General features: G+C 56.2%; 13 protein-coding genes across 13 annotated transcripts; 4 read left to right on the forward strand and 9 right to left on the reverse strand.

Moving 5' to 3' along the window:
• Positions 1–1,008: 1,008 nt before the first annotated feature.
• ASPACDRAFT_30477 (uncharacterized protein) lies at positions 1,009–2,280 on the forward strand (the record flags this gene model as incomplete). The annotated part of the gene is made up of 1 exon (XM_020199731.1): positions 1,009–2,280. The coding sequence occupies one exon, from the start codon at positions 1,009–1,011 to the stop codon at positions 2,278–2,280; it is 1,272 nt and encodes a 423-aa protein (XP_020055355.1).
• Positions 2,281–2,502: 222 nt separating this feature from the next.
• On the reverse strand, positions 2,503–3,595 carry ASPACDRAFT_17429 (uncharacterized protein; the record flags this gene model as incomplete). The annotated part of the gene is made up of 2 exons (XM_020197181.2): positions 2,503–3,326; positions 3,388–3,595. The coding sequence occupies 2 exons, from the start codon at positions 3,593–3,595 to the stop codon at positions 2,503–2,505; spliced, it is 1,032 nt and encodes a 343-aa protein (XP_020055356.1).
• Positions 3,596–3,813: 218 nt separating this feature from the next.
• ASPACDRAFT_44646 (cysteine hydrolase family protein) lies at positions 3,814–4,665 on the reverse strand (the record flags this gene model as incomplete). Its single annotated transcript, XM_020201457.1, has 4 exons — positions 3,814–3,988; positions 4,045–4,065; positions 4,133–4,252; positions 4,313–4,665. 4 exons carry the CDS (start codon positions 4,663–4,665, stop codon positions 3,814–3,816), a joined length of 669 nt encoding a protein of 222 aa, XP_020055357.1.
• Positions 4,666–5,038: 373 nt separating this feature from the next.
• On the reverse strand, positions 5,039–6,274 carry ASPACDRAFT_121778 (S-(hydroxymethyl)glutathione synthase). The gene has a single exon (XM_020196470.1). The coding sequence runs from the start codon at positions 5,996–5,998 to the stop codon at positions 5,423–5,425; it is 576 nt and encodes a 191-aa protein (XP_020055358.1). The 5' UTR covers positions 5,999–6,274; the 3' UTR covers positions 5,039–5,422.
• A 569-nt stretch (positions 6,275–6,843) lies between these two features.
• On the reverse strand, positions 6,844–7,491 carry ASPACDRAFT_9128 (uncharacterized protein; the record flags this gene model as incomplete). Its single annotated transcript, XM_020206126.1, has 1 exon — positions 6,844–7,491. A coding segment is annotated over one exon (648 nt), but the record flags the coding sequence as incomplete, so codon positions are not given.
• Positions 7,492–9,011: 1,520 nt separating this feature from the next.
• Positions 9,012–9,710, reverse strand: ASPACDRAFT_61689 (glutathione S-transferase family protein; the record flags this gene model as incomplete). The annotated part of the gene is made up of 1 exon (XM_020203690.1): positions 9,012–9,710. One exon carries the CDS (start codon positions 9,708–9,710, stop codon positions 9,012–9,014), a length of 699 nt encoding a protein of 232 aa, XP_020055360.1.
• A 498-nt stretch (positions 9,711–10,208) lies between these two features.
• Positions 10,209–11,128, reverse strand: ASPACDRAFT_30405 (uncharacterized protein; the record flags this gene model as incomplete). Its single annotated transcript, XM_020199723.1, has 2 exons — positions 10,209–10,442; positions 10,502–11,128. The coding sequence occupies 2 exons, from the start codon at positions 11,126–11,128 to the stop codon at positions 10,209–10,211; spliced, it is 861 nt and encodes a 286-aa protein (XP_020055361.1).
• Positions 11,129–11,928: 800 nt separating this feature from the next.
• ASPACDRAFT_44650 (uncharacterized protein) lies at positions 11,929–12,816 on the forward strand (the record flags this gene model as incomplete). The annotated part of the gene is made up of 2 exons (XM_020201458.1): positions 11,929–12,213; positions 12,292–12,816. 2 exons carry the CDS (start codon positions 11,929–11,931, stop codon positions 12,814–12,816), a joined length of 810 nt encoding a protein of 269 aa, XP_020055362.1.
• A 509-nt stretch (positions 12,817–13,325) lies between these two features.
• On the reverse strand, positions 13,326–14,569 carry ASPACDRAFT_31014 (putative transsulfuration enzyme family protein; the record flags this gene model as incomplete). The annotated part of the gene is made up of 2 exons (XM_020199779.1): positions 13,326–14,360; positions 14,417–14,569. 2 exons carry the CDS (start codon positions 14,567–14,569, stop codon positions 13,326–13,328), a joined length of 1,188 nt encoding a protein of 395 aa, XP_020055363.1.
• Positions 14,570–14,821: 252 nt separating this feature from the next.
• ASPACDRAFT_53158 (Zn(II)2Cys6 transcription factor) lies at positions 14,822–16,516 on the reverse strand (the record flags this gene model as incomplete). The annotated part of the gene is made up of 4 exons (XM_020202703.1): positions 14,822–15,527; positions 15,577–16,033; positions 16,087–16,167; positions 16,246–16,516. The coding sequence occupies 4 exons, from the start codon at positions 16,514–16,516 to the stop codon at positions 14,822–14,824; spliced, it is 1,515 nt and encodes a 504-aa protein (XP_020055364.1).
• Positions 16,517–18,089: 1,573 nt separating this feature from the next.
• Positions 18,090–20,104, forward strand: ASPACDRAFT_30928 (putative serine peptidase; the record flags this gene model as incomplete). The annotated part of the gene is made up of 9 exons (XM_020199771.1): positions 18,090–18,447; positions 18,498–18,655; positions 18,712–18,834; positions 18,884–19,056; positions 19,118–19,205; positions 19,259–19,364; positions 19,417–19,576; positions 19,633–19,833; positions 19,888–20,104. 9 exons carry the CDS (start codon positions 18,090–18,092, stop codon positions 20,102–20,104), a joined length of 1,584 nt encoding a protein of 527 aa, XP_020055365.1.
• A 383-nt stretch (positions 20,105–20,487) lies between these two features.
• On the forward strand, positions 20,488–21,429 carry ASPACDRAFT_121798 (nuclear transport factor 2 family protein). Its single transcript, XM_020196471.1, has 2 exons — positions 20,488–20,727; positions 20,802–21,429. Exons 1-2 carry the CDS (start codon positions 20,538–20,540, stop codon positions 21,323–21,325), a joined length of 714 nt encoding a protein of 237 aa, XP_020055366.1. The 5' UTR covers positions 20,488–20,537; the 3' UTR covers positions 21,326–21,429.
• ASPACDRAFT_1871572 (putative extracellular exo-polygalacturonase) lies at positions 21,402–22,790 on the reverse strand. The gene is made up of 2 exons (XM_020197971.1): positions 22,344–22,790; positions 21,402–22,282 (listed from the first exon to the last, which is right to left on the reverse strand). The coding sequence occupies exons 1-2, from the start codon at positions 22,754–22,756 to the stop codon at positions 21,475–21,477; spliced, it is 1,221 nt and encodes a 406-aa protein (XP_020055367.1). The 5' UTR covers positions 22,757–22,790; the 3' UTR covers positions 21,402–21,474.
• Positions 22,791–23,247: the final 457 nt, after the last annotated feature.

The following is a 23,247-nucleotide window of genomic DNA, read 5'->3' on the forward strand; positions in this document are numbered from 1 at the left end:
CATCATCGACCCGTCCAGCCGGCCGAGATGCCGGCTAATGGCTCATCCCACCGCCAGCTCAAGTCTGGATCTCATTGCAGCTGCAAGACCAAGCGAACCCGTTGTGACGGAGGAGGGGCAAAGTCAATCCGCTTCGAAGTCAAGGTACAGCAGATCTGGAAGTCAATCAGAAGCTTGAGGGACGGGGAGGACGGGGAGGACGTCGACTGGGGGTTTCCTGCGGAATCGACTATTCAGCAATTAATCTCGAAGTCAGTCAAGCCAGATAGGATGGCTTCATTACAAAGTTGTGGGACCTGCCAGGCAAGGGTGAACAAAGTCGTCCGGTGTTGAGTCTGACTATCTTGTGACTTCCACGACCACACTCACCAACTATCCTGGATGGGGAAACAGAAAAGCACTCGCAACCAGGAATCAGCTACCAAGGAGGCGACTGACATTTGAGTCGAGACTCGACGCACGTGCAATCGGACTGCGAAGGAGAGCAGGAGGGTGGAAGTGTTGGTGTGAGATGCTTGAGAGGTTGAGGAAAGTGATGAGAAGATGAGAAGGTGAAATGGAAAGCGCGACAGTCACGTGGCGGTCTGCTTCAGGGTCACTGCCACCATGAAAATGACACAATTATGGGAGAGAAAAAGCGATAACAGCTCAGCTAGAGAAATCAGGGTTACTGCGAAGACGAGCTGCGAGCTGAGATTGGTAAGCAACTGCTACCCCACCCTGCATGGTATGGTACGGTAAAGTACAGTAAGCTCACGTATGCATCGCTCTGCGTAAGCATAGCAGCATCCTGTAATTACTGACAGTGAGTGGCTGATACCTACACAGATATCGGCCTCGGTAGTCCGTCTATGTTGGACTGATCAGTAATCAAATTTGTAATCCGGCGTCTCCTGCCACGGATAACTGGATTAGGGTGGTATATGGGGATCATCTTCACCCCTGATCAATCTCCACAAACCATTCTTCCTCTCATTTTTGGGAGTAACCTTGTAATCTTATTCCATAATGAACTGGACGGACAAGCCACTTCGAGCCATCACTCGTCCCCGAGACCCAGAACCAGGCACCGAGCCACTGCAACCCCCGCCCGACGGAGGCTTCCAGGCATGGACGCAAGTCCTCTGCATGCACTTTGTCTTCTTCAACTCCTGGGGCGTGAGCAACAGCTTCTCCATCTTCGAGCAGCTCTACACCGAAACCCTGCCCCAGTCCGCCTCGACCATCTCCTGGATCGGCAGCGTGCAGGTCTTCCTTCTCTTCTTCGCCGGGGCAGTGGTCGGCCGCGCCACTGACGCAGGCTACTTCCGTCTCGTCTTCGCGCTGGGAGTCTTTCTCCAGCTGCTCGGCGTCTTCATGCTCTCCCTCTCCAAGTCCTACTGGCAGATCTTCCTGACGCAGGCCGTCTGCATGGGTCTGGGCAACGGCCTGACCTTCAGCCCGGGACTCTCGATCATGTCCTCCTACTTTGTCGAAAAACGCGCCTTCGCGGTGGGAGTAGCAGCGGCCGGAGCCGCGACAGGCGGTCTGATCTACCCCGTGCTGGTGAACCAGCTGCTGTACACGCAGCAAATCGGGTTCGGGTGGACGATCCGCGCCGCGGGGCTGCTGATGCTGGTGACGCAGATGCCCGGGGTGGTACTCTTCAAGCCCCGTCTTCCGCCTCGACGAACAGGCCCTCTGATTGAATGGAACGCGTTCACCGAGCCACCCTTCCTCTTCTTCACCGTGAGCATGTTCCTCAACTTCTGGGGGTTATACTTTGCCTTCTTCTACCTCGGGACCTTCGCTCGGGACCGCCTCGGGGTGACGGACACGCAAGATCTGATTCTGGTGTTGAACGGCGTCGGCATTATCGGACGTATCGGACCTAGTCTTGTCGGGGACCGGCTGGGCAAACTCAACGTCTTAATTCCGCTTAGTCTCGCCTCCGCGATCGTGATTCTATGCTGGATGGCGGTCCGCACCGTCGCTGGACTGTACGTGTTTGCGGTTGTCTATGGGCTGGTGGGCGGCGCAGCGCAGTCGCTCTTCCCCGCTACTGCTACGACGATGACCCCGGATATCAAGCGGACGGGCACGCGGATTGGGATGATTCTGAGTATTGTGGGCTTTGCCACGTTGACGGGGCCGGTGCTGGAGGGGGCGTTGATCTCGCGGGACGGGGGCAGGTATATCGGGGCGCAGATCTTTGCGGGGGTGTGTGTTGTACTCGGTGCGGGGGCTGCGTTGGCTGCGAGGGTAGCAAAGGTTGGGCGGGAGTGGAGGGCAAAGGCTTGACTGGGTTGGAGGTACTTGGGTATCAATATCTGACAATTGACAGGGTGTAAAGAGTGAAAGGGCTGAATAGGCATCGTACTCACCGGATGCGGTTAGAGATAGACTTAGAGGGCAGCGGATGTAAGTCGACGACAGCTAGAATTGCCAATAAACCAAATCATGTCTATAATTACAAATTCAGACGCCCAACTACAAATACATCAGAAGAGTTTCCGTATGCGATCAGCTCCCCAACAGCGTAGATAACTTCGCCTTCCAATCACTCACCATCTCCTTTGCCTCAGCCGCCTCAAGCCTCGACCTCTCCAGCTCCGCCTCCAACGCCTCATTCCGCGCCCGCAGCTCCTGCACTTCCTTCCTCGCACTCTCCAGCTGCGCCGCCGTCGCACGCAGCGTCTGCATCTCTTGCTCCGACGACCGTCGATACTCCACCTCGCGCCGTAGCGCCGTCAGGCTCATATCCCGAATCTTGATGATCTGCTGGCACCGCAGATTCTCCTCGCGCAGGTCCTCGTTCTCGAGCCGCAGCGACGCGTTTGACTCTAGCTCGCGGTAGAGGACGTTCAGCGAGGCGTCAACGTCGGCGGGGAGGTTCGTGTATCGGGACTTGCGGTTGCGGCGGGCTGGCGGGGGGGATGGGTCGGGGTACGAGGCTGGGGTAGTGTTGTCGCTGGCTGGATTGGGTTGGTGTAAGAGGCTGTGTCCGGGGAGCGGGGAGAAGATGGGCGGTTTGGTATGAGATAGACTCCCATGAGGGAAAGTTGTAGAGGACAGTGTGCTAGGTTGGAGGGCGGGAGAGGCGGCAGAGGCTGCATCAGACGTCCCTATCCCCGTCAGTCGTGGGGAGGAAGGAGGTGTCAGTCTTGGAGGGGCGATATGCCACTCGCGCCGGACACAGGCAGAGCAGAACATGCGGTGGTCAGAGTGTCGTATCCAACCGGTCGGCAGACATTCGGCGTGAAATGCCAGTCGACAGGTCACACATGGCTCCAGGTTCTCCTCGCGGAAGCAAACCCGACAGTATGTTTCGTGGATCGACCCATCTCCTAAGTTCGGCAGGTTAGAATCAAAAGCAGTGGATACAAAAGAGAGGGGAGGAGAGCGCACGTTTCCATTGTTTATGCCGTTGGATTTGAGATGCCATGGGCTCTCGCTCTAAGGCGATGAGGGTGTCTGCCCACGAGAGCCGCGGTGGCGTTTCGGGATGAGCGGCCGGCGACTCCGACATTGCCTCTACGTGGGCGGTACGGACACCAACTCGTCGACTGTCTGAGCCACGTGTAGGGCGTTTTGAACGTGTCTTTCGTACGGCCATCGGTGTATGTGGTTGTGGGTTGAGGGGCGATGGATTGAAGATGTTCGCACGTTTCTGTTACGGTCAACAAGCCGAGGCGGGAGTAGATTAGTCGGGAGAATGGGCAAACGGTCTATCAGCACGTGACCGTGTCACACAGTAAGCGGTTTAGAATTGGCAATGATGACAAATTTGACACAACAACTAAAAGATAATCAACATTATCCAGTCCAAATTAGCTAGTCTCCTGTAGCACTAGCAAGATCGATCGTATCTTCCAAAAAATAAGCCTGTAGCTCTGCCTTCAAAAAGTCGACCCATTCCTCCACAGTCTTCACCTCCGCAAACAACGGCCAGACTAAATCGGTCGCTGCATCCGTCAGCTCCCTAGACCACCCGGCCGTGGCATCCTTGCTACCAGAGTAGTGCTATCAGCATGTGCAATACCGATCGAGGAGCAATGTTCTTACAATAGAGTCACATTATATCCTCTGTATAGTTGAACAATCCCATTAGTATCGCACAGACCTCATATTTCCACTCCTGATAAAAACTCACAGCTCATAAGCATGCCGGGCGGTGCTCTCCAGACAAGTATTAGCCGTCAACCCGGCAAGCACAAGGTTAATTTTCTCGCGCTGGCGAAGCTGGAAGTCCAGGTCGGTGTTCTGGAAGGAGCTTCCCCAGTATATGCACATGAGCGACAGCTCAGATAGATGGCACAAAATGCACACTCACTTGCTGTTCCAGTGTCGACTCACGACCACATCCCCGTTGCTGGCATCTGGTTCCAGACCTTGGTAGATTTCAGCACCAAACGTGCCTGCTTCGAACAACTTGATTTCCTTCTGCTTGACGTGGTTGGGGGTCATGTGCCGCCATTCCTGGAAGGCAGTGGGGGTCCAGTGCTGGTGAAGTCCGTAGTAGATTGGGATTTTATGCAGACGGGCGGCAACCACGGCTTGCTCGATGTGTTTAATGGTCTCTTTCTCCTCAAGGTCTCTCAGCAAGGGTGTGAGCTTGCCGCCCGGGTGGAGGAAGTCATTGTAAGGGCCGATGAGGATGAGGGCGGTTTTGGAGAGGTCGGCCATTTTATTGAGCTGTTGTTGAAGTTGCTACTGATCGAAATCGTTGTTGCAAATGTGTTATTCTCGCCAGCTTTCCAAGACCAGTCATTAATACACCAAGGGAGGGGGCTATGGTGTGCTAAGACCGGAAGTTCTCTTGAATTGGTCAGCAACAGCGTTTGTCAGAACCTTGAATCAGGTCGGAGTCTCTGGAACCAAGAGCCAGCAATTCGTATTTCTGAGTGATCCCCGACTTTCAGTACATACACTCAGGTCTGGTAACCTACCGGGTGCGACGCTGCTTACCAAGTCAGTGTTTCTGTCCGGCAGTACCAGCATGGCGTCTGATCCGTGCTGACAAATTTAAGCACCATTCGTTAGTTACGCAGTTATACTGGCGTAGGACTGAGTACGTGCCTGGTTCTTCCTCACCAGTCTTCCCCAAGGTACCCAAACTCCTCATCTACAAAAACAGTTCGTCCTCCACGTCTACGTCCACTGATCATATGAACAGCGTAAAAAGCCCAATTGCCGTCATCATATCCCAAACCGATCACCATCAACATACAGTCACGTCCTGATCAACACAACAAAGTTTTACCACAAAAGATGGCTAGATCAAAACAGCAAGTCCATCGCAAATTCCCCATCATCATGCTGTCAGCTGGGTGCTAGTATTGCCATCAAATGCCAACACAATCCTCAAAGTCCCTCGCTAACATTCTCACAAAATGCATTGCCCAGAAACCAACAATCCACCCCCGGACACCCCAGAGTTATTCTAAAGCGAAGCCTTCAACTTCCCCTCCCTCTCCGCCGTCCAAGCCGCAATAGCATCCATCAACCCGGGCGCCAACACATCAAACGTCTCCAACCCCAACTCGTGCAACCGACCCCGTACCACCTCCATCTTCTGGGGTGGAAACCCCTGCTCGATGATACTCGACACAAAGCCCGCAAACTGCACCTCCTGCCACCCCTTTTCGTCCGACAGCTCCACATGCACAAAGTCCAGCCCCTTGAAAGGATGATCCTTCTCGATGCGCCCGAACAGATGCACCCCGCAGGCCGTGCAGGCGTGGCGCTGGATGACGGCGGCCTCGTCCACGATGGCCAGTTTCTCGGCGTGCGAGGAGACCTCCACCTTCTCTCGGGGCACGACGCCCACGACCGAGAACAGGGCGCCGCCCGGTTTCCAGCATTTGGAGCAGCCGCAGGCGTGGTTGTGGGCGACGTTGCTGGTCAGGGTGACGGTGACGGGGTTGGTGGTGCAGTGGCATTTGAGGGTGCCGCCGGGGAAATTGGGGTTGCCCTTTTGGATGGGTTTGCCGAGGAGGGGGTGGAGTAAAATGGCCATTTTGGTAGATTCTTTTGTCTGTTGGTAGGGCTTGGAGGATGAAAGAGAAACGGTAGCAGGTAATTTCACTTGAGGAGGTGAGAAGGTGAGGACTTTGCCGACGAGCTCGTCAGACTATTGACGGCGGTTATATAGCCCAGGTTCCCCTCAGAAGATGCAGAAAATGCCTGCAGCATTCCCCCGTCCCCTCATGCGGGGACATACACACTGCGGCCAGCCAATGTCGCCATTTGCACGGCCATCCGTGCCCACTGCGCAGAATGCGGTGCCGACCGGGTAAGTTAACCCGTTTAGGCGGTTGGATGCGCGATCGCATTCCCAAACACCAACGGGATCTCATAGCGATTTCCACTGTGTACACTATGGAGACCCGCGCCGCGGGAAAAGTAACCGCCCTCGCGCGGTCGGCCCTAGCCTAACTTGTTGGTGATCGTTGGTATTCCTCTTAAATACAATGCTGCACGCTTGCTGCACGCTTCATCGCTCACAAACTGTTTTATTGCTAGTATATACAAATCCGATCAAACAATGGCATCTCCACCGCCGCACGGCCAGCTCTTCTCCGCCGCCTCCTTGCTCAACTCCCGCTCTCGCTCCTCCCCTTCCCCGGACGGCGACGATAACGCCTCCATTTCCACCATTCTGGCATGCTCATCCCCAGAGGCAGTCTCAATAGTCACCAGATACTGATCCGTATCGCCGGATTGCCGACCACGCTCCCGCTCTCTGTTGTGTCCCCCGTTCGAACCGGACTGCCCCGTCGGCGTCCGCGTACTGTGGCTGTGGCTGTGGCTCAGCTTCAACGAGCGCAGCTTCCCCGCCAGGCTCGACGGCACCTGGTACCAGCGGAAGAACACCTTGACGGCCGGCAAGCTAGCCGAGGTCACCGCCAGGGCCACCTCCAGCAGGGCCAGCAGCCAGCAGTACCAGGCCATCCAGGACCCGTCGTACGAGGCGTAGAACATACGCCACAGGAAGTAGATGCGAATACCCGCGACGACAGCCGTGAGATATCCGACGGAGAAGACGGCGGTGAGAGCGACCTTCTGGCGGCGGCGCATGTGCAGCCGGATGCAGAACACGGCGGGCAGGGTCGTGGCCAGCAGGTCCTGCGCGAGGCTGATCGAGGTCGCCGCGATCAGGTGAACGCCCTCGTCGTAGCAGTGGTAGTGGTGCGTCAGGGTCCAGGCCGGGTCGACCTGGCGCCAGAAGGCGCGCAGCGGCCGGCACGAGAGGAACAGCGCCAGCACGAAGGCCACGCTGTAGGCCACCACCGACCCGATGCTGACCCAGATCAGCGCGCGGAACCGCGGCGACACCGTCCGCTGGCTCATGCGCCGGTAGAACAGCAGCACCGAGGTCTTGATCAGCCCCGACGCCAGTACGTAGAAGAGTTCCGACGCCGCTGCCACCTTGCGCTCGCCGATCAGGTTCGCGACGCTGTTGTCCCACGTGTGGTATTTTTCGCCGTAGACTTCGCTGGCTGTGGGGTTCGCGGTCAGCCGATGGGTTCCCGAGGAATGGCAGGGTGGTGCTTACCAATCGGGACGGATATGATGAGGCCAAGGGTCGGTAGCTGCATTGGTGGTGATTAGCTTTGAGGCAAGGATGAGGACGTCGCGACGTCACATACCAGAGCCAGCGCAATCAGGATGTCATCGATGCCGCCCGTGTGCTGAATAATATACCGTGCGTACAGCCGCACCAGCACCGTGACAATTGCGATCCCTCCGAAGACTGCAGCGACCACAATGGCTGCCGGGCCATGCGAGTCGGGGTTGACGGTGTTGGGTGCGGGCCAGGACTCGATCACCGACAACGGCGGATTCAGCCCTCCAGGCATGGCGGTTAGGGAGGGACTCAGTCTGGCTGAGTGAACTTCGACAAAGGAAAGGAAAGGAATATCGACAGGGAAGTCAATGTCAGTGTCAATGTCCCGCAAAGACAGACAGAGTGTACCGGCCCTGGCCGTCCGGAACAGTAATGCGGACATGGCGCCATTTAGATACCCTCAAACCCCAATCGCCACTGCAGGGGAAACCCGCGGATCAACAGGGAAGCATCATAAGTCAAAAATCTAGAAGAGGGATCGCGACCACAGGCAAGACTTAGATTAAGCCGACTCCACTGATGTGAGCCATCGACTTCCTGGCGAGCTGCACGGGGCGGGGGGCCTCGCCCATTTTTTGCGACCGAGCGTTAAGGTTGAGCAGGTGAAACGGTCACCGTTTGAGTGGACGACACATGCACCTGCGAATGGCACCTGTCACCGCGCGCCCCAACCAGCAGCAAGCACTGGAGTGAAGTGGAGATCTCGATGCTGCAAGACCCATCTTTGTGATGTGTCCACCACTGACAGCCTCATGCGGCAGGAGGTTTTCTTCGGCCGAACCAAGGCCGTCAGAGTTTGACAGCAGAGTCGAGACACACCCGACACCCAGAATTTCAGCCTGCAAAACGGAATCCAATCCGTACTAGAGCCGGCAGATCTTCCGTAGGGCCTGTATTACCTCTGCTAATGAAAAGAAGGCGCGGGTGCAGTTCCGATAATGGGGGCTGATGTGCTGAAGTGGTCGGCCGGGCCTCCCGTATTACATAGGAAGGGGTTTCGTCGAGGCATCCCCTTAGACTAGCCCTGTCAATCATGCCCAATCAGGCAATTGGAGGCCTATAACGGCTGGAACTATACTTCCGTAATCAACCCAAGAGATGGGGATCGTGACGGCGCCGATGGTGAAGTCATTGGGTCTTCTTCCTCAAACCCCCGGCCCGTGCGATTCGATCCATCACATCCTCCCTCCACAATCAATCAATCAACAATGGAAATCGATCCCCACACATACGCAGCCGTCATTTATTTCATGTTACAGGTTTACAATCCTCTCTAGACGCATGGGAGAAGCATGGTGGTGTTCGGAATATAATAGCAAGACTGCTTAAGCTGGATAGATGCGCTCCTGACCTGGATAGCTCACTTGCTCCTCATTACATCCCCAGTCCGTCACCATCACCATCACTGATCCCTGGCCGGGGGCCAATGGGACAAACCCTCGCGACAACAGACCTCCTTCCAGGAAGGCAATGCCGTGAGGCGATCCACGTACGAGGCCAGATGCGGCCAACTCGTCGCCGGTCGGGGCATGTCGCGCGACCAGCGCATCAGCATCACGGCCAGGAAGTCCGCCGTCGTCAGGCTCTTCCCAACGAGATACTCTGGAGCTTTGTGCAATGAAGGCGATCCGCGGGAGCCCGCTGTTCCTGCCAGTCGTGCGTCCAGTAGTTCCCAGGCCCCCTCGATCCGTCGGCGGGCCAGGGCACGCACCGCGGCCGCCCCTTCGGCCGGTCCGTCCGTGTCGGCATAGAACCAGTCGCGCATGGCGGGCAGCACCGTGTTGGCCAGGTAGATCATCGTCTGCAGCCACTGCGGGCGGGTCGCGGCCTCCTCCACGGCCGGCATCAGCCCGCGGTCGGGATGGCGCTCCGCCAGCAGCATCAGCAGGGCCGTGCTTTCCCCGTGCGCCTCGCCGTCCACGATCAACGTGGGGACGCGCCCGGTCGGGTTCAGTCGGCGGTAGGCCTCGGTGTGCTGGGCCCCCGTGGTGAAGTCGACGGGGATCGCGTCGAAGGGTAGGTTCGCCTCGATCAGCATCCAGTGCACGCACAGACTGGCCGTGCCTGGGGCGTAGTACAGCGTGTACGGAGTGGACGCCATGGATCGCGCGCTACCAGTGGAGATTAGCAGGGCTTGATCAGCGGCGTTAGGACAACGGGCCTGCAATGATTACCGTTCGATGAGCGAGGAAAAATATATTGCAGTTTGAAGCTCTGATTGTCGAATCAATTCGACGTGGTTGACATTGAGCAATGTTGTTCTAAGTCGGTGATGAGTCACCGGCGAAAGAGCTGGCGCATGGACCTGATCCCGCTTTTATCGCGGAAGCCGACCGGAGACAACCATCGAATTTTTGGCGGGTTGCAGGTCTTTATCCAACGCAGAACCCGGTTCATTCCATTCATTTGTGTCATTTGAGTCTAAGATAACCGCATTCTAGGATAATCATCTACCATCTATGAGCAATCGTCTATCCAGATCCAGTCTATCGCTTTCCGTCGTCCAGGTAGTCTTCGTGCCCCGGTCGTCCAGACGATCCGTGGGTTCAATGTCGGGGTCATTCATGATAAAACATGGCAATCATCAATATTCCAGTCACTAGTGCAGGCGCAGCTCTCCATCCACGTCCTCAGCCTTGTCCAGCGCGTCCGCAATGCGCGATCCATCCCCCTCGTACAGCAGCGAATCGTAGACCGTGGCTCCCACGAAGCAGCCGGCGACGGGAGCAAACAAAGGCACAACAAAATAGTAATTGGCAGCGGTGAAGACCTCGCGACCGTAGAGGATGGCCGAGAAGAGGCGCGGGCCAAAGTCGCGTGCGGGATTGATCGCCTAGGAGAAGCCATCGCGGTTAGCATCCTACACACAACTCAAATCACGAGGGCACCTACGTAGCCAGTTTGCCAGCCCAACGCAGCTCCAATGGCGAGCAGAAGCACAAACATGGAGAACTGGGGGGAGTGGAAGCGGTGGGCATTGGCCGGGTCCGAGACACTCAGCGAGCCGAACATGAGCACGGCCGATCCGAGGACTTCCGAGAAGACCGCCTCCCAATTGGAGGAGAAGAAGCTGGCGGGATAAGTGGAGAAGATGCCGGCCGAGTGGTGGCCCTGCGGGCTCAAAATCGATCCCCCCGGGATTGTATATTCCGGGTCCCAGTCGAGGATGGCAGAACGGTAGTTGATGTAGACAATGGCCGCGCCCACGAAGCCTCCCAGAAACTGGGCCAACAGCTTGCCGGGCAACTTCCTCCACTGATCGGGCTGCGGGCGGACGAAGGCCATGACCAGGGAAATGGCGGGATTGCTGGCGGGACTCGGGTCGGCGATGTAGCCGGAGAGACAGACAGCGGCCGCCCAGGCCAGGTTGATGGAGAGCCAGGTGCCATACTGGTAGTCGGAGAGCAGGGCTTGCGCCACGACGCCGTCACCGATCACGATGATGAGAGCGGTGCCGAGAAATTCGGCGACGTACGGTTTGAAGGCGCGTCGCGAGAGACCAGAGAGATGGAGACGCATTTTGAGAGGGAGTATCACTCAGTCAAACAGGCTGTTGATTGGATTGCGTGGAGGGAAGAAGGAGGAGAGGAGAAGGGAAGGAGAAAGTGAGAGAGAGGAAATTGATACCGTGGACAACAGGGGGAGCAGGTGGGGGCCAGTCTATCGAGTGATAACGAGCGATCACCTAGAGAGAGGAGAGGAGAAAGTCCATGGGTTGAGGTGATGCCGTCATTTCCTCGGAGACGCTCCTGCCTTTCCTCACCGCCATCTCGGTTGCGTGAGTTTGCCGTGTTTGCATCTACAATCCACACCATGCCGATCCAGGCTAGCGCATTTATTTGTCCGCTTACTCACCTGATAATTGGCTGTTTGTATTTACATCCTCACTGGAAGACGCTGGCGTACTGTATACGATTTCGCGAGAAGTGTGTGTGTGTGTGTAAGATGTCGCCATGTTTGAGACTTATATATCTTCTATTCTCCTTGAATTTTATCAAGTTGGTGAATGTGACGGGCCCTGACCCAGAGCACCTACCTACTACCTACCAGGAAGGATGGCCTCCTGCAATGAGAAGGGACTTCCTTCCCGGCCAAACTCGGTTATGAATTTGCCCTTCAGGTTCAAGGTTCGGCGCAAAACCATTGAGCTGAGTCGTTTTCACCTTGAAAATCCCCGTCAAGATTCACCTGGTCACCTGGATTATCGATCCTCCACGGCTGGGTACTCTGACTCGCTGAGCGGTAATTGTCGAGAGTATTATCCCGCTCCAAGAGCCACAGCGAGATTCCAACTTCAACCGATCGACACGGTCGTCACTATGGAGCCATTGTATGGCCCCAATCCAACAGCCGCGCACGTCGCAGCGATGGCAGCTCACATCCTGGACAGTTTCGGCCGCATTCCTTACCTACTTTGGGGCCGGTTGGCTGTGCGACTGGCCGGAGGCCGCGACCGGAGCCGCAACCCACACCTACCTGACAGTGAATGTTCCTTCGTTGTCGACGATGCCGATCTGAGGCGGGCTGTTCAGGTCCTAGTGTCTGGCGGCTTCATTCAGTGCACGCGCAGACGGAACTGTCACTACCGTTTCGGCATCCCGGGCGTGCGACTGCCATACAACGATCATCTGCACACTTCTGAGCGCAATGAGCATGACGCCTGACTTTTGCTCTATGACAAGTCCCGCATCATCCCCGATCTGAACGGAGCGATGATCCCGGGGCTCCTAGGCCCACCCGCGCCACTGGTGCCGTACATGCTTTCAAGCGATCCGGACACCGTGCCTCCGCGCAATGGGGATCGAGGCAGTGGGTACTGGCGCGGGCTGTGGCCAGTGCGCACGCTGAAACCGAACGCGCTGACCGCGGCGCTGTTGGACTGCATGCTCCGGACTTATGGGGGACTACCGGGAGTCCAGAAGGGCGAGATCCTCGTAGAGTGGCTTGCTCTGCTCGTGTCGATGATAGAAGCGGCCTATCCCCCAACGATGAGGCTGCCACCGCACCTTCGAGCCCTGTGGAGAGCGTGTAACTCCCGATTGATCGAGGAGAGGTGGCAACCGATCTTTCTGACGCAGCTGGTGTCTAGAAACTACGAGCACATCCCGCACCCGGGTGCTGAGGAGGAGAATGAGGACGATGTAGCCCGGAGGGCGCATTTCATGGTTTCCAGAACGCAGTTTGTAAATTACACTAGATGGCAGTGAAGAGATCGGGATATGATGGGGTTGACCGGGATGACGGCGCATGGAATTGCGAATGGTATTCTTGTGTTTCTCCAGTAGTGTAGCAAGAAAAGCCAACCCTATATTGCCGTCGAGAAAAGTACGTTTGTGTCAAGGTAAGTGTTATGATTATCAAGGACGGAATCACTGCAGGTGGCATTCTCAGCTGGAGACCAGGGCGCGCCCATCTTCCATCCAGGCAAGGTCTTGGCAGGAAAGCGCCACTCACCAATTGGCTGAAATGTAAACAGAGTCACACATGCTCCTCTCCAACTCAACGGAAGCCTTAAACCTACTTCTCGCGATTCAGCCATGTGTCCAAGAACTCTCTTTCCCATGGTATACGCGGACGTTTTGCACGAGAGCTTGAAATGCAGAAGGGAAGGTAGTGATGAACAAATTGATTAAATCGCTAGTCTGACCCTATCAACTCAAAAGAACATGCGGCTGATGGTGACTTTTCTCCACAGCACCAGAAAGAAACTATCCAGCTAGATTTGTGCATCGATCAACACCTTGAAAGCCTGCAGCAAATCGTTCTTCAAGTCCTCCCAGTGCTCCAGACCAACACTGATCCGCAGCAATTTCCGATCCACGCGAGAATCGGAAAGCGCGCGCCACTCGATCAGCGACTCCACACTACCTAGACTGGTCGCATGCTGGAAGAAGCTCAGCTTGCTGGGCAGGGTGCGCGCAAAATCCTCCTTGTTCAGCACAATCGCGAAAACCGGGCCGAACCCGTTAGGCATTTGTTTCTGCAGCCATGGCTCATCCTGCAGGCTCGCATGGTAAATTGTGCCTACCACGGACTGCACAACGCTCTCTTCGCTGCCGGGCGCGGGATTGGCGGACTTCATGGCCTGATCCAGCCAGGAGACCAGCTTGCCGCAGGTCTGGCTAGCACGCTGCACGCGGACCTCCAGAGTCCGTAGACTCCTCACCCCCAACCAGGCCTCCAGGTTTCCGATCACGTTGCCCACGGCCAGGCGATCCTCGATTAGCTGCTTCTTCCACTTGTCGTCCTTGGTAGCGAGCACGCCACACAGCATGTCGCTGTGACCGCCAAAGTACTTGGATCCCGAGTGCAGAACCAGGTCTGCTCCCCACTGGAAGGGATCCTGCAAGCCGGGTGGCGCAAATGTGCTGTCGACAATCAGGTATGCGCCGCGGGAGTGCGCCTTCTTGGCATATGCTTCAATGCTGAAGGCCGTGCCTAATGGGTTAATCGGCGTCTCCAGAAGAACGACGTCGCCTTTCTCCAAACCCTCAGCAGGGCAGTCTAAGTCAAGCTTCTGCAGCCCCGAAAGGCGGGAGATCACGGCGATGACTTCATGGCTGCCGTGGTAGCCTTGTCCCACAGCAATACGTCGAGGGTTCAGCAGAGTCAGCGCTGCGGTGAGAGCTGCGAGGCCGGTGGCGTAGCTCACGGCATGTCCTCCGATTAGACTGGTCAGGATGGATTCGAAGCGGGTTGCATTGGGCGCGAATTCGCGGGAATAGACGTAGTTCTTGCCGGTGAACTCGTCCTGAGGAAGTTAGCCACAAATTATACGAACCCCAGGAGCCACAGGCAGCCACATACAACTGGGTCTACAGACGGAATCAGGTCATCAGGGTTGTCTGGGAAGCGAAAGGTGGTCGAAAGATGAATCGGTGGAGCGACGTCGGTCACCAGATGCAGAGGGTCGTCGGCATGAAGTGCCAGTGTCGCAGGATGAGTTTGACTTGGAGCCATGTTGGACGATGTAAGTGAGCGATCTGAAAGTGGTCGGTCAGGTTGAAGTCCTCCTCATGTGAAGATCTCGACCTGAAGCATCTTATATGGATCTGATGGTGATGGTGTGGCGGATGACAAAGGCCCCACTCCCCTCACTTTCCGTATGCGGAAAGGCCTCTTTTGCCCGGGCCCCACCACATCCACGGCTGCTGAACAGGTTAGCCCCATTCCAGCCTGAGCATCCCAGCCACAACCTGCACGAGCCACAGGTTAAATCAGAAGCCAGTCACGCCCGGACAGCCCAATGTCAATGACCCACGGCGAGGAGTTCTGTGCTTGACGGCCACTGCGCTGCCAATGTGCTTGCAAGATCTTGGCTGCGTTGATCACGTTGATACATTTCGTTTTGTCCCAGAATTGCTCGAGCGACTGAATCAAAAAATCTCTTTCCCTGGCCTGGTGGCACTCCAAGCCTGCAATACAGATCGGCCAGAGAGCGCATTTGAGGAGATTGTCGCTGGCGCAGAGCGCTTCAATGGACTGGATCAACCGGGTCAGAAGATCGGTTATTGAAGTGTTCGTGTGGCATAAAGTGTCGAGAACGCGCTGCCCGTAGATCTGAGCCCCCAGCTTGTAGGATGCAGCTAACATGCAAAGATCATTTATCGCATTCTCTTTGGTGCGATCAGACTGCGGCAGATTAACAGCCCAGGCCCAGCAATCAAACTCCGTCACCATTTGGACGACCGATGCCACGTTGTACTTATGGTACTCCAATGTCTCCTGGTCGAAAGGGTCGTGGATTGAGTCGCGAGAGAGCGAGATGCATCGAATGGCAATCAACAGGTAGTCTGGGCAGCCAAGGAACGATCGTTCTACGGCCTCTGTTTCCTTACACACCACGCGCGCTTGATCTAACGGGTTCGAGTCCGTCAACAGGTTGGGACGAACGAAGGTCGCGCCAAGCGTCTCAATGCTGCATTCATCAATCGTGGGTCCTGAGAATGTTGACGGTAGTGACTTACAGGTATATCTGACTATTGATAAAATCTCGGATGAGCTTCACCGTCTCCCCAGGCTCGTGAGCTTGATGCTGACTGAAACCGATCAGCTTCTTCGCACCCTCGAGATGAAAATTCCACCGATCGCTTCCAGACTCCAGTAGGTCGAGAAAGATCAACAAAAACACGCTGGCCACGGTGCTGTCTTGGGAGCATAAGACTGGATCATTTAGTGCATTTGAGATTGCTTTGATTGCGCGATGTTTGTATCCCAGGGCATCCTGGTGCACATTGAGGTGAGTGGGTGGCCTTTCTTCGTCGTACCGTTGGAACGAATAGCCCAGATTCGCTCTGTGGCGCGCTGCCAGAGCGAGAGCAGCCTTCATCAGAGTGGTGTCACTCAAGGCTAGCGACAAGAGTTTTCGAAATGGGTTACTACTGCTATCATAGACGATGAAAAGGCTGCATATGCAGTCCTCGTCTGTGAATTGGTGATGAGAAAAATATACGCAAAGAAGTGAAGATTTTACTTACAGTAGCTTAAGTAATATTTCGAAGTTGAGTCCAAGCAGGCGACAGAAGGATCTCCGAGCTCGAACGGCATCGGGAGAGGCGCTGATGGTCATGCACTTGTTAGTGTTCAGACCCTGGGTTTCTCTATCAGGCGGGTGTAGCCATCCACCGTGATCTTACCTATCTTGCTTACATGATCTATGGCTGAGGCAGAGGGTCTGGGGCGAACGACAAAAGGGATGATTGCCGATCCGGTCGAAGGGCCTGCATCAGAGTTGCTGAGAGACAGGCCTTTCCGCTTGCCTCGAATGGAGATGCCCTTGACCCATCGGACGGGTCTCTTGTCCAGGCATTCCACCCCCGCCTTCTTGCATTTTCCGCAGGGTCTTGCCGCCTGGTCGCATTGAATGCGCCGATATCGGCAGGTATAACAGGCCTGCGGGGGAGTCATGTCATCGGGGTTGCAGTCTTGATGACATTGGTGTGCTGTTTATCTATTTTATCACCACCAGTCGAAGCAGAGACCATGCCATGCGACGCTTGTGATAGTTGATAAGGCTTGACATCGGATCATGGCGCAGCTGGTCACGCCCGGCGTCTGGGAAGGGACTAGCCACTTTCGGCCAGACAATCAGGTGACTCAGTGTCTTGTGATGTTGCTCAGTGCATTTTGCCATATTCCGCCGCCTTCTCGCCCGGCGCTTTCCGATCCCACGAAGTGATCAAACCAAACAAGAAAGATGCTGAAGCCCCCACACACTAGAGGTACAGCACACGTGTGGATTCGACAGCGACATCTCCAAGAGCGCTTTCTTTCCATGAGCCTCATGGAGTACAAATCATATACTCAATGCTGGTTTGGCCAGGTGAATAATAGCTAAGGCGTACGCCCGCACCCGGCTTCGCCTCCACAGCTCTGGTTCCGATATATATGTTTCTCAGGGAAACCACCAAAACAATCTGCTACAAAGGTCTAACCGGGACTGCATCGCAGCAATATAACCGGGCAAGATCAAGCATGGTGCCATGCCAAGTTGACCAAGAGATAATGTCCTCAAATTTGGATATGGACCGCACGGATGTTGTACACAAGCTCTGCCGATCTACGGTATTCTGGCTCCTTCCCGTGTCTGTGTCCTCCAATCCTTCTCTCGTGCAGAAAGTTGACAATAATAGCAAAACCGCCGAAACTTCCTCTCATTTCCATGAGGGAGAAAGAAATCATGCAGAGCTGACATGGCTTAAAAGCACTGTGTCCAAGTCACGTTGAGAGAAAGCGGCAAGGGAGAGCCCGGTCAAGTGACCGCCGCAGCCCTCACGGCCACCAGCTCACCAGCATCAGGGGCATGTGTGGAATAGATGCAGACCTCAACAAGGAGCAACAGGAGCATCAATTCCAATGCACAGAACGCCACCGCGAGAATAAATGGATGTGGAACGAATCTACCCCGCCCCTGCAGATTGCATTGCGTGCTGGACCGATAAGAGTGCAAATTGGGCCGATAAACAAATAGATTGCCAGTTATCTAGACATGCCGAACCACCGCCCTAACGCTCGTCCACCCCCTCTTTCTTCTCGCCCTAACCCTGCAAGTTGCGCGACCGGCAAAGCCCGTTCCTGCAGACGTACCCCCCTTAAAAGTTGAGCCTAATGCCCCTTCAGGTATAAGCTGGCACACCGGTTCTTGACGATGTGTGCGACCCGACTCCACCACGGGCGCGGGCCCGACGCTGTCCGACGGAGGAAGGCGAGGAGATCCGCTTCGCTGCATCGACCGTCAACTTGCGTCCTCGCCAATTCACCTGCAGATACCACCACCCAGTGCGCAATCTTCCCGACCAGAGCGTGGCACAAGGTTGCATTGTGCGCGCCATGACCGGTTCATTTCTTGCTGGGGCGACGAACAGACCCCTCGACGCATTCATAAATTGCTCGCAGCCCCCCCACGACTTTTGCACAGGCCGATCGTGCGACTTTTCCGTGCCTCAATCGCTCGTGCTCACGGATTTTGGACGCTGCGATCATGCGGTTCTGTTCCCCTGTCAGTCTTGTGGCCGTGACGGCTCTGTGGGCATCGCTCGCGGCAGCCGTTCGGCCTCCCCGTCTTGCTCCACGCCCGATCGCTGCCACGAGCCAAGCGAGTGAATCGTCCGTGGTGGAAAGCACGTTCGAGCAGTTGATCGACCACAGCGATCCGTCCAAGGGTACTTTCTCCCAGCGTTACTGGTACAGCGCCCAGTACTGGGGTGGCCCTGGGTCTCCGGTTGTCCTGTTCACCCCCGGCGAGGTCTCGGCCGACGGGTATCAGGGCTACCTGACCAATGCCACCCTGACGGGTGTCTATGCGCAGCAGCTGCAGGGTGCGGTGGTTCTGGTCGAGCGTGAGTTGACCGTGGTCCGACCACGTGTACTGTCCGACTAACGTGGATAGACCGCTACTGGGGTGGTTCCTCCCCTTACACCAACCTCACCGCGGAGACCCTCCAGTACCTCACCCTGGAGCAATCCGTTCTCGACCTAACCTACTTTGCGGAAAATGTGAAACTGGGGTTCGCGCGCAACAGCACTAGCAGCAATGCGCCCCACGTGGTAAGTGGCCTGGCTGCTTGATGATCTGGATGACACATGTTGATGATCTGCTACAGCCGTGGGTGCTCGTCGGTGGCTCTTACAGTGGAGCCCTGACGGCCTGGACCGAGCATCTGGCTCCCGGGACTTTCTGGGCGTACCACGCGACCAGTGCTCCGGTCGAGTCGATCTATGATTTCGTGAGTAGACTGGCGCCGTGGCTAGGATGCACCGTAGCTGACCGAACAGTGGCAATACTTCCGACCCATCCAGGATGGCATGGCCAAGAATTGCAGCAAGGACGTCTCGCTGGTGGCCGAGCATGTCGATAAAATCGGCAAGACTGGCACCAAGGCTCAGCAGACGGAATTGAAGAAGCTGTTTGGCCTCGAGGCTCTCGAGCATTTCGATGACTTCGCAGCGTACGTCGTTCATGTCATTCCTTTGGTGCGAGCTGAGTGCACGGCATACTGACCATAACAGTGTTCTGCCCATTGGGCCTTACCTCTGGCAGGACAACACCTTCGCGACCGGCTACTCGGACTTCTTCGCTTTCTGCGATGCTGTCGAGGTATGTTGTAGCATTATCTTGCCTTGTTTAAGGAAATTGCTGACCAGTAACAGAACGTCGAGGCCGGTGCCGCCGTGACCCCCGGGGCGGAGGGAGTCGGCCTAGAGAAGGCTCTCACAGGCTATGCCAACTGGTTCAAGAACGAAATCTTCCCTGGCTGTAAGTTGCCCACACCAACGAGACCAGCGCGCAGCTAACTCCAGAACCTCAGACTGCGCTTCGTACGGCTACTGGTCCGACGAGTACAGCGTGGCCTGCTACGACACGTACAACACCACCAGCCCCCTTTTTACGGACACCTCCGTCGACAACGCCGTCGACCGCCAGTGGCAATGGTTCCTGTGCAACGAGCCCTTCTTCTGGTGGCAGGAGTACGCACCCCTTTTACCCCGCTACCCCAGCGCGACGTGTGACTGACTGAACATAGTGGAGCCCCCTCGAGCGAGACGACGATTGTCCCCCGTCTCGTGAGCGCGGACTACTGGCAGCGACAATGCGCGCTGTACTTCCCCGAGGTCAACGGCTACACGTACGGCAGCGCCAAGGGCAAGAGCGCTAACACCTTCAACGCCTGGACCGATGGATGGTTCATGAACGGCAACTCCACGCGGTTGATCTGGACGAATGGGTAGGCCTAGCACTAGAAGATGCACAGTCGTAACGTAACTAACGATGGATCCAGTCAATATGATCCCTGGAGGGATGCCACCGTCTCGTCAACCTTCCGACCGGGCGGCCCCCTGGCCAGCACCCCCAGCGAGCCGGTCCAGATCATCCCCGGCGGCTTCCACTGCTCGGATCTCTACATCTCGGACTCTGTGGTCAACGCAGGGGTGAAGAAGGTGGTGGATAACGAGGTCGCTCAGATCAAGGCCTGGGTGGCGGAGTTCTATGCATAATTATGTTAGAGAGAGGGAGAGAGAGAGTCGCGGAAGAAGGCTCAGCCGGTGGTGTCGCCCAGGGTGCGGATTGGATATCCTTTCCATGAATGATGTCACGTGCAATGTGTTGGCAGTCGGGCAGAAATGTATATACTCTAAGCATTGCAAATCAACGCTTGGTTCATGACGCGGTGATGTCTCCAGCTGACAATGGTTCGGCATATGTCATCACCATGTGGATATCTTGGCGCAAGTACCGAAGGCATTCCCGAAGACGGAACTGTTCGGAGCACCACGCAATGGCTGGATATGACATCACAGAACAACCGTCGAAACCAGAGAGGGTAAAGGAAGTATAAGATAGAAGAATGATTTGTTCGAAAGCAAAGAATCAGTTTCAGAGCCCATCTCATTTGACCATTTGACGAAAACAACAATACACCCCGCAAAAATGGTCTACAACATCACTGAGAAAGAGACCCAACCGACGATCTACAGCCACATCAACGGCTCCCCGTCCGAGATCAACGACCGATACTGCGTCTCGGAACTGTGCAAAGGCTGGCCGGTCTATCGGGACGCTTCCGAATGGAACCACTACCGCCACCTGTTCGCCAAGGAGGGCGCCTTCGTCTTCACCAGTGCGTCTCTTCCCCACTGACCCCTTTTCCCCTCCCTTTCCCCAACCCCTAATTCCGTACTAAGACAATAAAAGCATGGAGCGGCGGCCTCCCGATCGACGACTTCATCAAAACCTCGATCAAAGGCCGCGCCAACGGCGACTTCATCATGCACCGCGAGAACGGCACCCTCGTCGACCTCAACCCGTCCACCCAGCGCGCCGTCGGCAAGATGAAGGCCACGATCACGCAGCGCTTCAGCTGGGACGGGGTGGACTTCGACATCGAGTGCGACTGCCGCTTCATCAATTTTTGTCTCAAAGAGGAGGGTGAGTGGAAGATCGTGTATATCAAGCTGTTCTACGAGAAGGACCGCGTGGTGCCCGTCGACGGACGCACCGTCCCGCAGTTCGACCGCACCGAGCTGGAGAAGTACCCCCCCGGGTACCAGTATTTGGCTGTCGCGCAGTCGCGGCTGGGCCACCCGATTCTGAATGATCTGCCCACCATGGATAATCAGGCGTTCTTCGATTTGTATGCCGCGATGGATGCCTGGTTGCAGGGGCGGCCGGTGGGGGATTTGTTGGAGATTCCGAAGGAGGCGGTGCCGCGGTATTGAGCGGCTAATGGCGGGGATGAGTGTCGGCTGTAATGAGGACTGATGTACATAGTATACAGATGAATATTATCGGCATGTGCGATGAGAAGGGGAAATGATTTTATTGATGGAATACATGTGTAGAAAATGCAGCATGTCAACCCCTGAATCTAGCCCGAAGCCCCAGAGGTACAAGTCACCCCCAAGCTCGACGGGGTGTTGGCACACAACACCTGCGACTTGCCCGAGGGGGCCTTGACGCCCCACCCGCTGATTGTCACATCGCACGTTCCCCCCGATCCGCAGTTCAGGTTGGCCACGGTGGGATCGTACTTCGAGCTCGTAGTGCCGCTGAACCCGGTGACCTTGATGCCCGACAGCTGCGCGTTCCCGGGGTACGTCGTGCAGTACGAGGCGTCTTCACCGTAACAGCTCTGGATCTGGAACGCGTAGTCGGAGTTGTCGATGGTGAAGTCGTTGAACGTCACGTTCGACACCGTCGATACGCCATGGCTGCCGCCGCTCGGGTAGGTCTTGATCCCCGCGGCCTTGGTCGAGTTGATCATGGTCGCCCCCGTGACGTAGATGTTCTTGACGGTGTCGCTGCTGGACTTGCCCAGGGAGCCCACGGAGATCCCGTGCGAGCCCGTGCAGGTGATGGTGTCGACGGTGACATAGTTCGAGCTCGGCTTGAACGCCACGCAGTCGTCGTCGTTCTTGACCGTCGTGTCCGTGATGGTCACATAGGTGCTCTCGCCGATGTCGAACCCGTCGGTGTTCTTGGGGTCGTTGTCGGACTTGGAGGTCGCGTCCATGCGCAGCTTGGAGAAGACGACGTTGGTCGCGCCCCCCTTGACCGAGTTGAAGACGTTGGGCGGATTCTTTTGACGGAAGTTCGAGAACTCGAGATTGCTACCGCCGGTGATGTAGAGGAGGGTCGGTCGGGCATAGCTACTGTCTGAGGCGAAGACGTCCCAACTGGACACATTGAGCAGAGTCAGTAGTGGTGGGATTGGAAGCTACGGGAGTGTTGACTCACGCATCCTGGCCATTTCCATCGATGACCCCCGACCCCGTCAGGGAACGCAGCTTGAGTCCGCTGATCTTGGAAATGCTGATCATGGCAGTGCGTCCCTCCCAGTAGTCGGTGTCACTGGCGAACTTGAGCAACCCCTCGACCTGGAAGTCACAGCCCGTGCAGCCAGCGAAATCGAGGACGCTGTTGAGGTAATAGGTGGTGCCTTCGGGAATGACGATAGTGCCACCGTTACCACAGCTAGCAATGGCTTTGGTGATGGCAGGGACGTCGTCGATAGAAGAGCTGCCTCCTGCAGTGGGAGTGCAGACCGCACGAGGCCGAAGCGCAGCATCCGGACTATGTTGCACGGGTGAGGGGGCGGCCCTAACCAGGCCAACGGCCGCCAGCAGCAACGACGTCCAGTGTGGTGCCATACTGAAGGGTAGAGACACAAAAGATACTTGAGATTATCGATGGAGTTACCTGAGCTGAATCATTCGCAAGCCTAGATATATAGCAGAGTGAAGCTCAGATGGACGATCCTTACCTGAAATGCGAGACACGGCGTGCTATTTTCATCACGGACAGCAGTAACAGTATTGCCTGTTTCAGGCTCTCGTCTCGAGGCACTGCCTCTAACGAACTGCATGCTTGACATGTGAATGCGAAACATCAGTGGGGCTGGCTGGACGGAGAAACTGATGCGGTGCTAGACCTATCTCCAACGGTCCGGGCCACGTGCGGTAACTCCGCTGCCTCGTTTGCGGATAAATTGGAGGTAGATGGTACAAGGGATGTTCTGGAGGTGTCTGGCAGAGTGTCCAATGCTTTACTTCGACTACGAGCCCAAGACCCTAGTGTGACAAGCGGGGCAATTTAGCCAGGGCCGAGAGGAGCCCTTGGCAATCCAGCGTTTCAGCTTCCC

Source organism: Aspergillus aculeatus, assembly GCF_001890905.1.
Source record: "Aspergillus aculeatus ATCC 16872 unplaced genomic scaffold ASPACscaffold_10, whole genome shotgun sequence".
In the NCBI taxonomy this organism is placed as follows: domain Eukaryota; kingdom Fungi; phylum Ascomycota; class Eurotiomycetes; order Eurotiales; family Aspergillaceae; genus Aspergillus; species Aspergillus aculeatus.

Excerpts from the sequence above, each read along its gene's own strand:
- ASPACDRAFT_1871572 (XM_020197971.1), bottom strand. The coding sequence starts at position 22,756 with ATGGCACCACACTGGACGTCGTTGCTGCTGGCGGCCGTTGGCCTGGTT. Across the intron at positions 22,283-22,343 it reads GATGGAAATGGCCAGGATGC|TTGGGACGTCTTCGCCTCAG; the intron begins GTGAGTCAACAC and ends CAATGTGTCCAG.
- ASPACDRAFT_121778 (XM_020196470.1), bottom strand. The coding sequence starts at position 5,998 with ATGGCCATTTTACTCCACCCCCTCCTCGGCAAACCCATCCAAAAGGGC.
- ASPACDRAFT_121798 (XM_020196471.1), top strand. The coding sequence starts at position 20,538 with ATGGTCTACAACATCACTGAGAAAGAGACCCAACCGACGATCTACAGC. Across the intron at positions 20,728-20,801 it reads GGGCGCCTTCGTCTTCACCA|CATGGAGCGGCGGCCTCCCG; the intron begins GTGCGTCTCTTC and ends AGACAATAAAAG.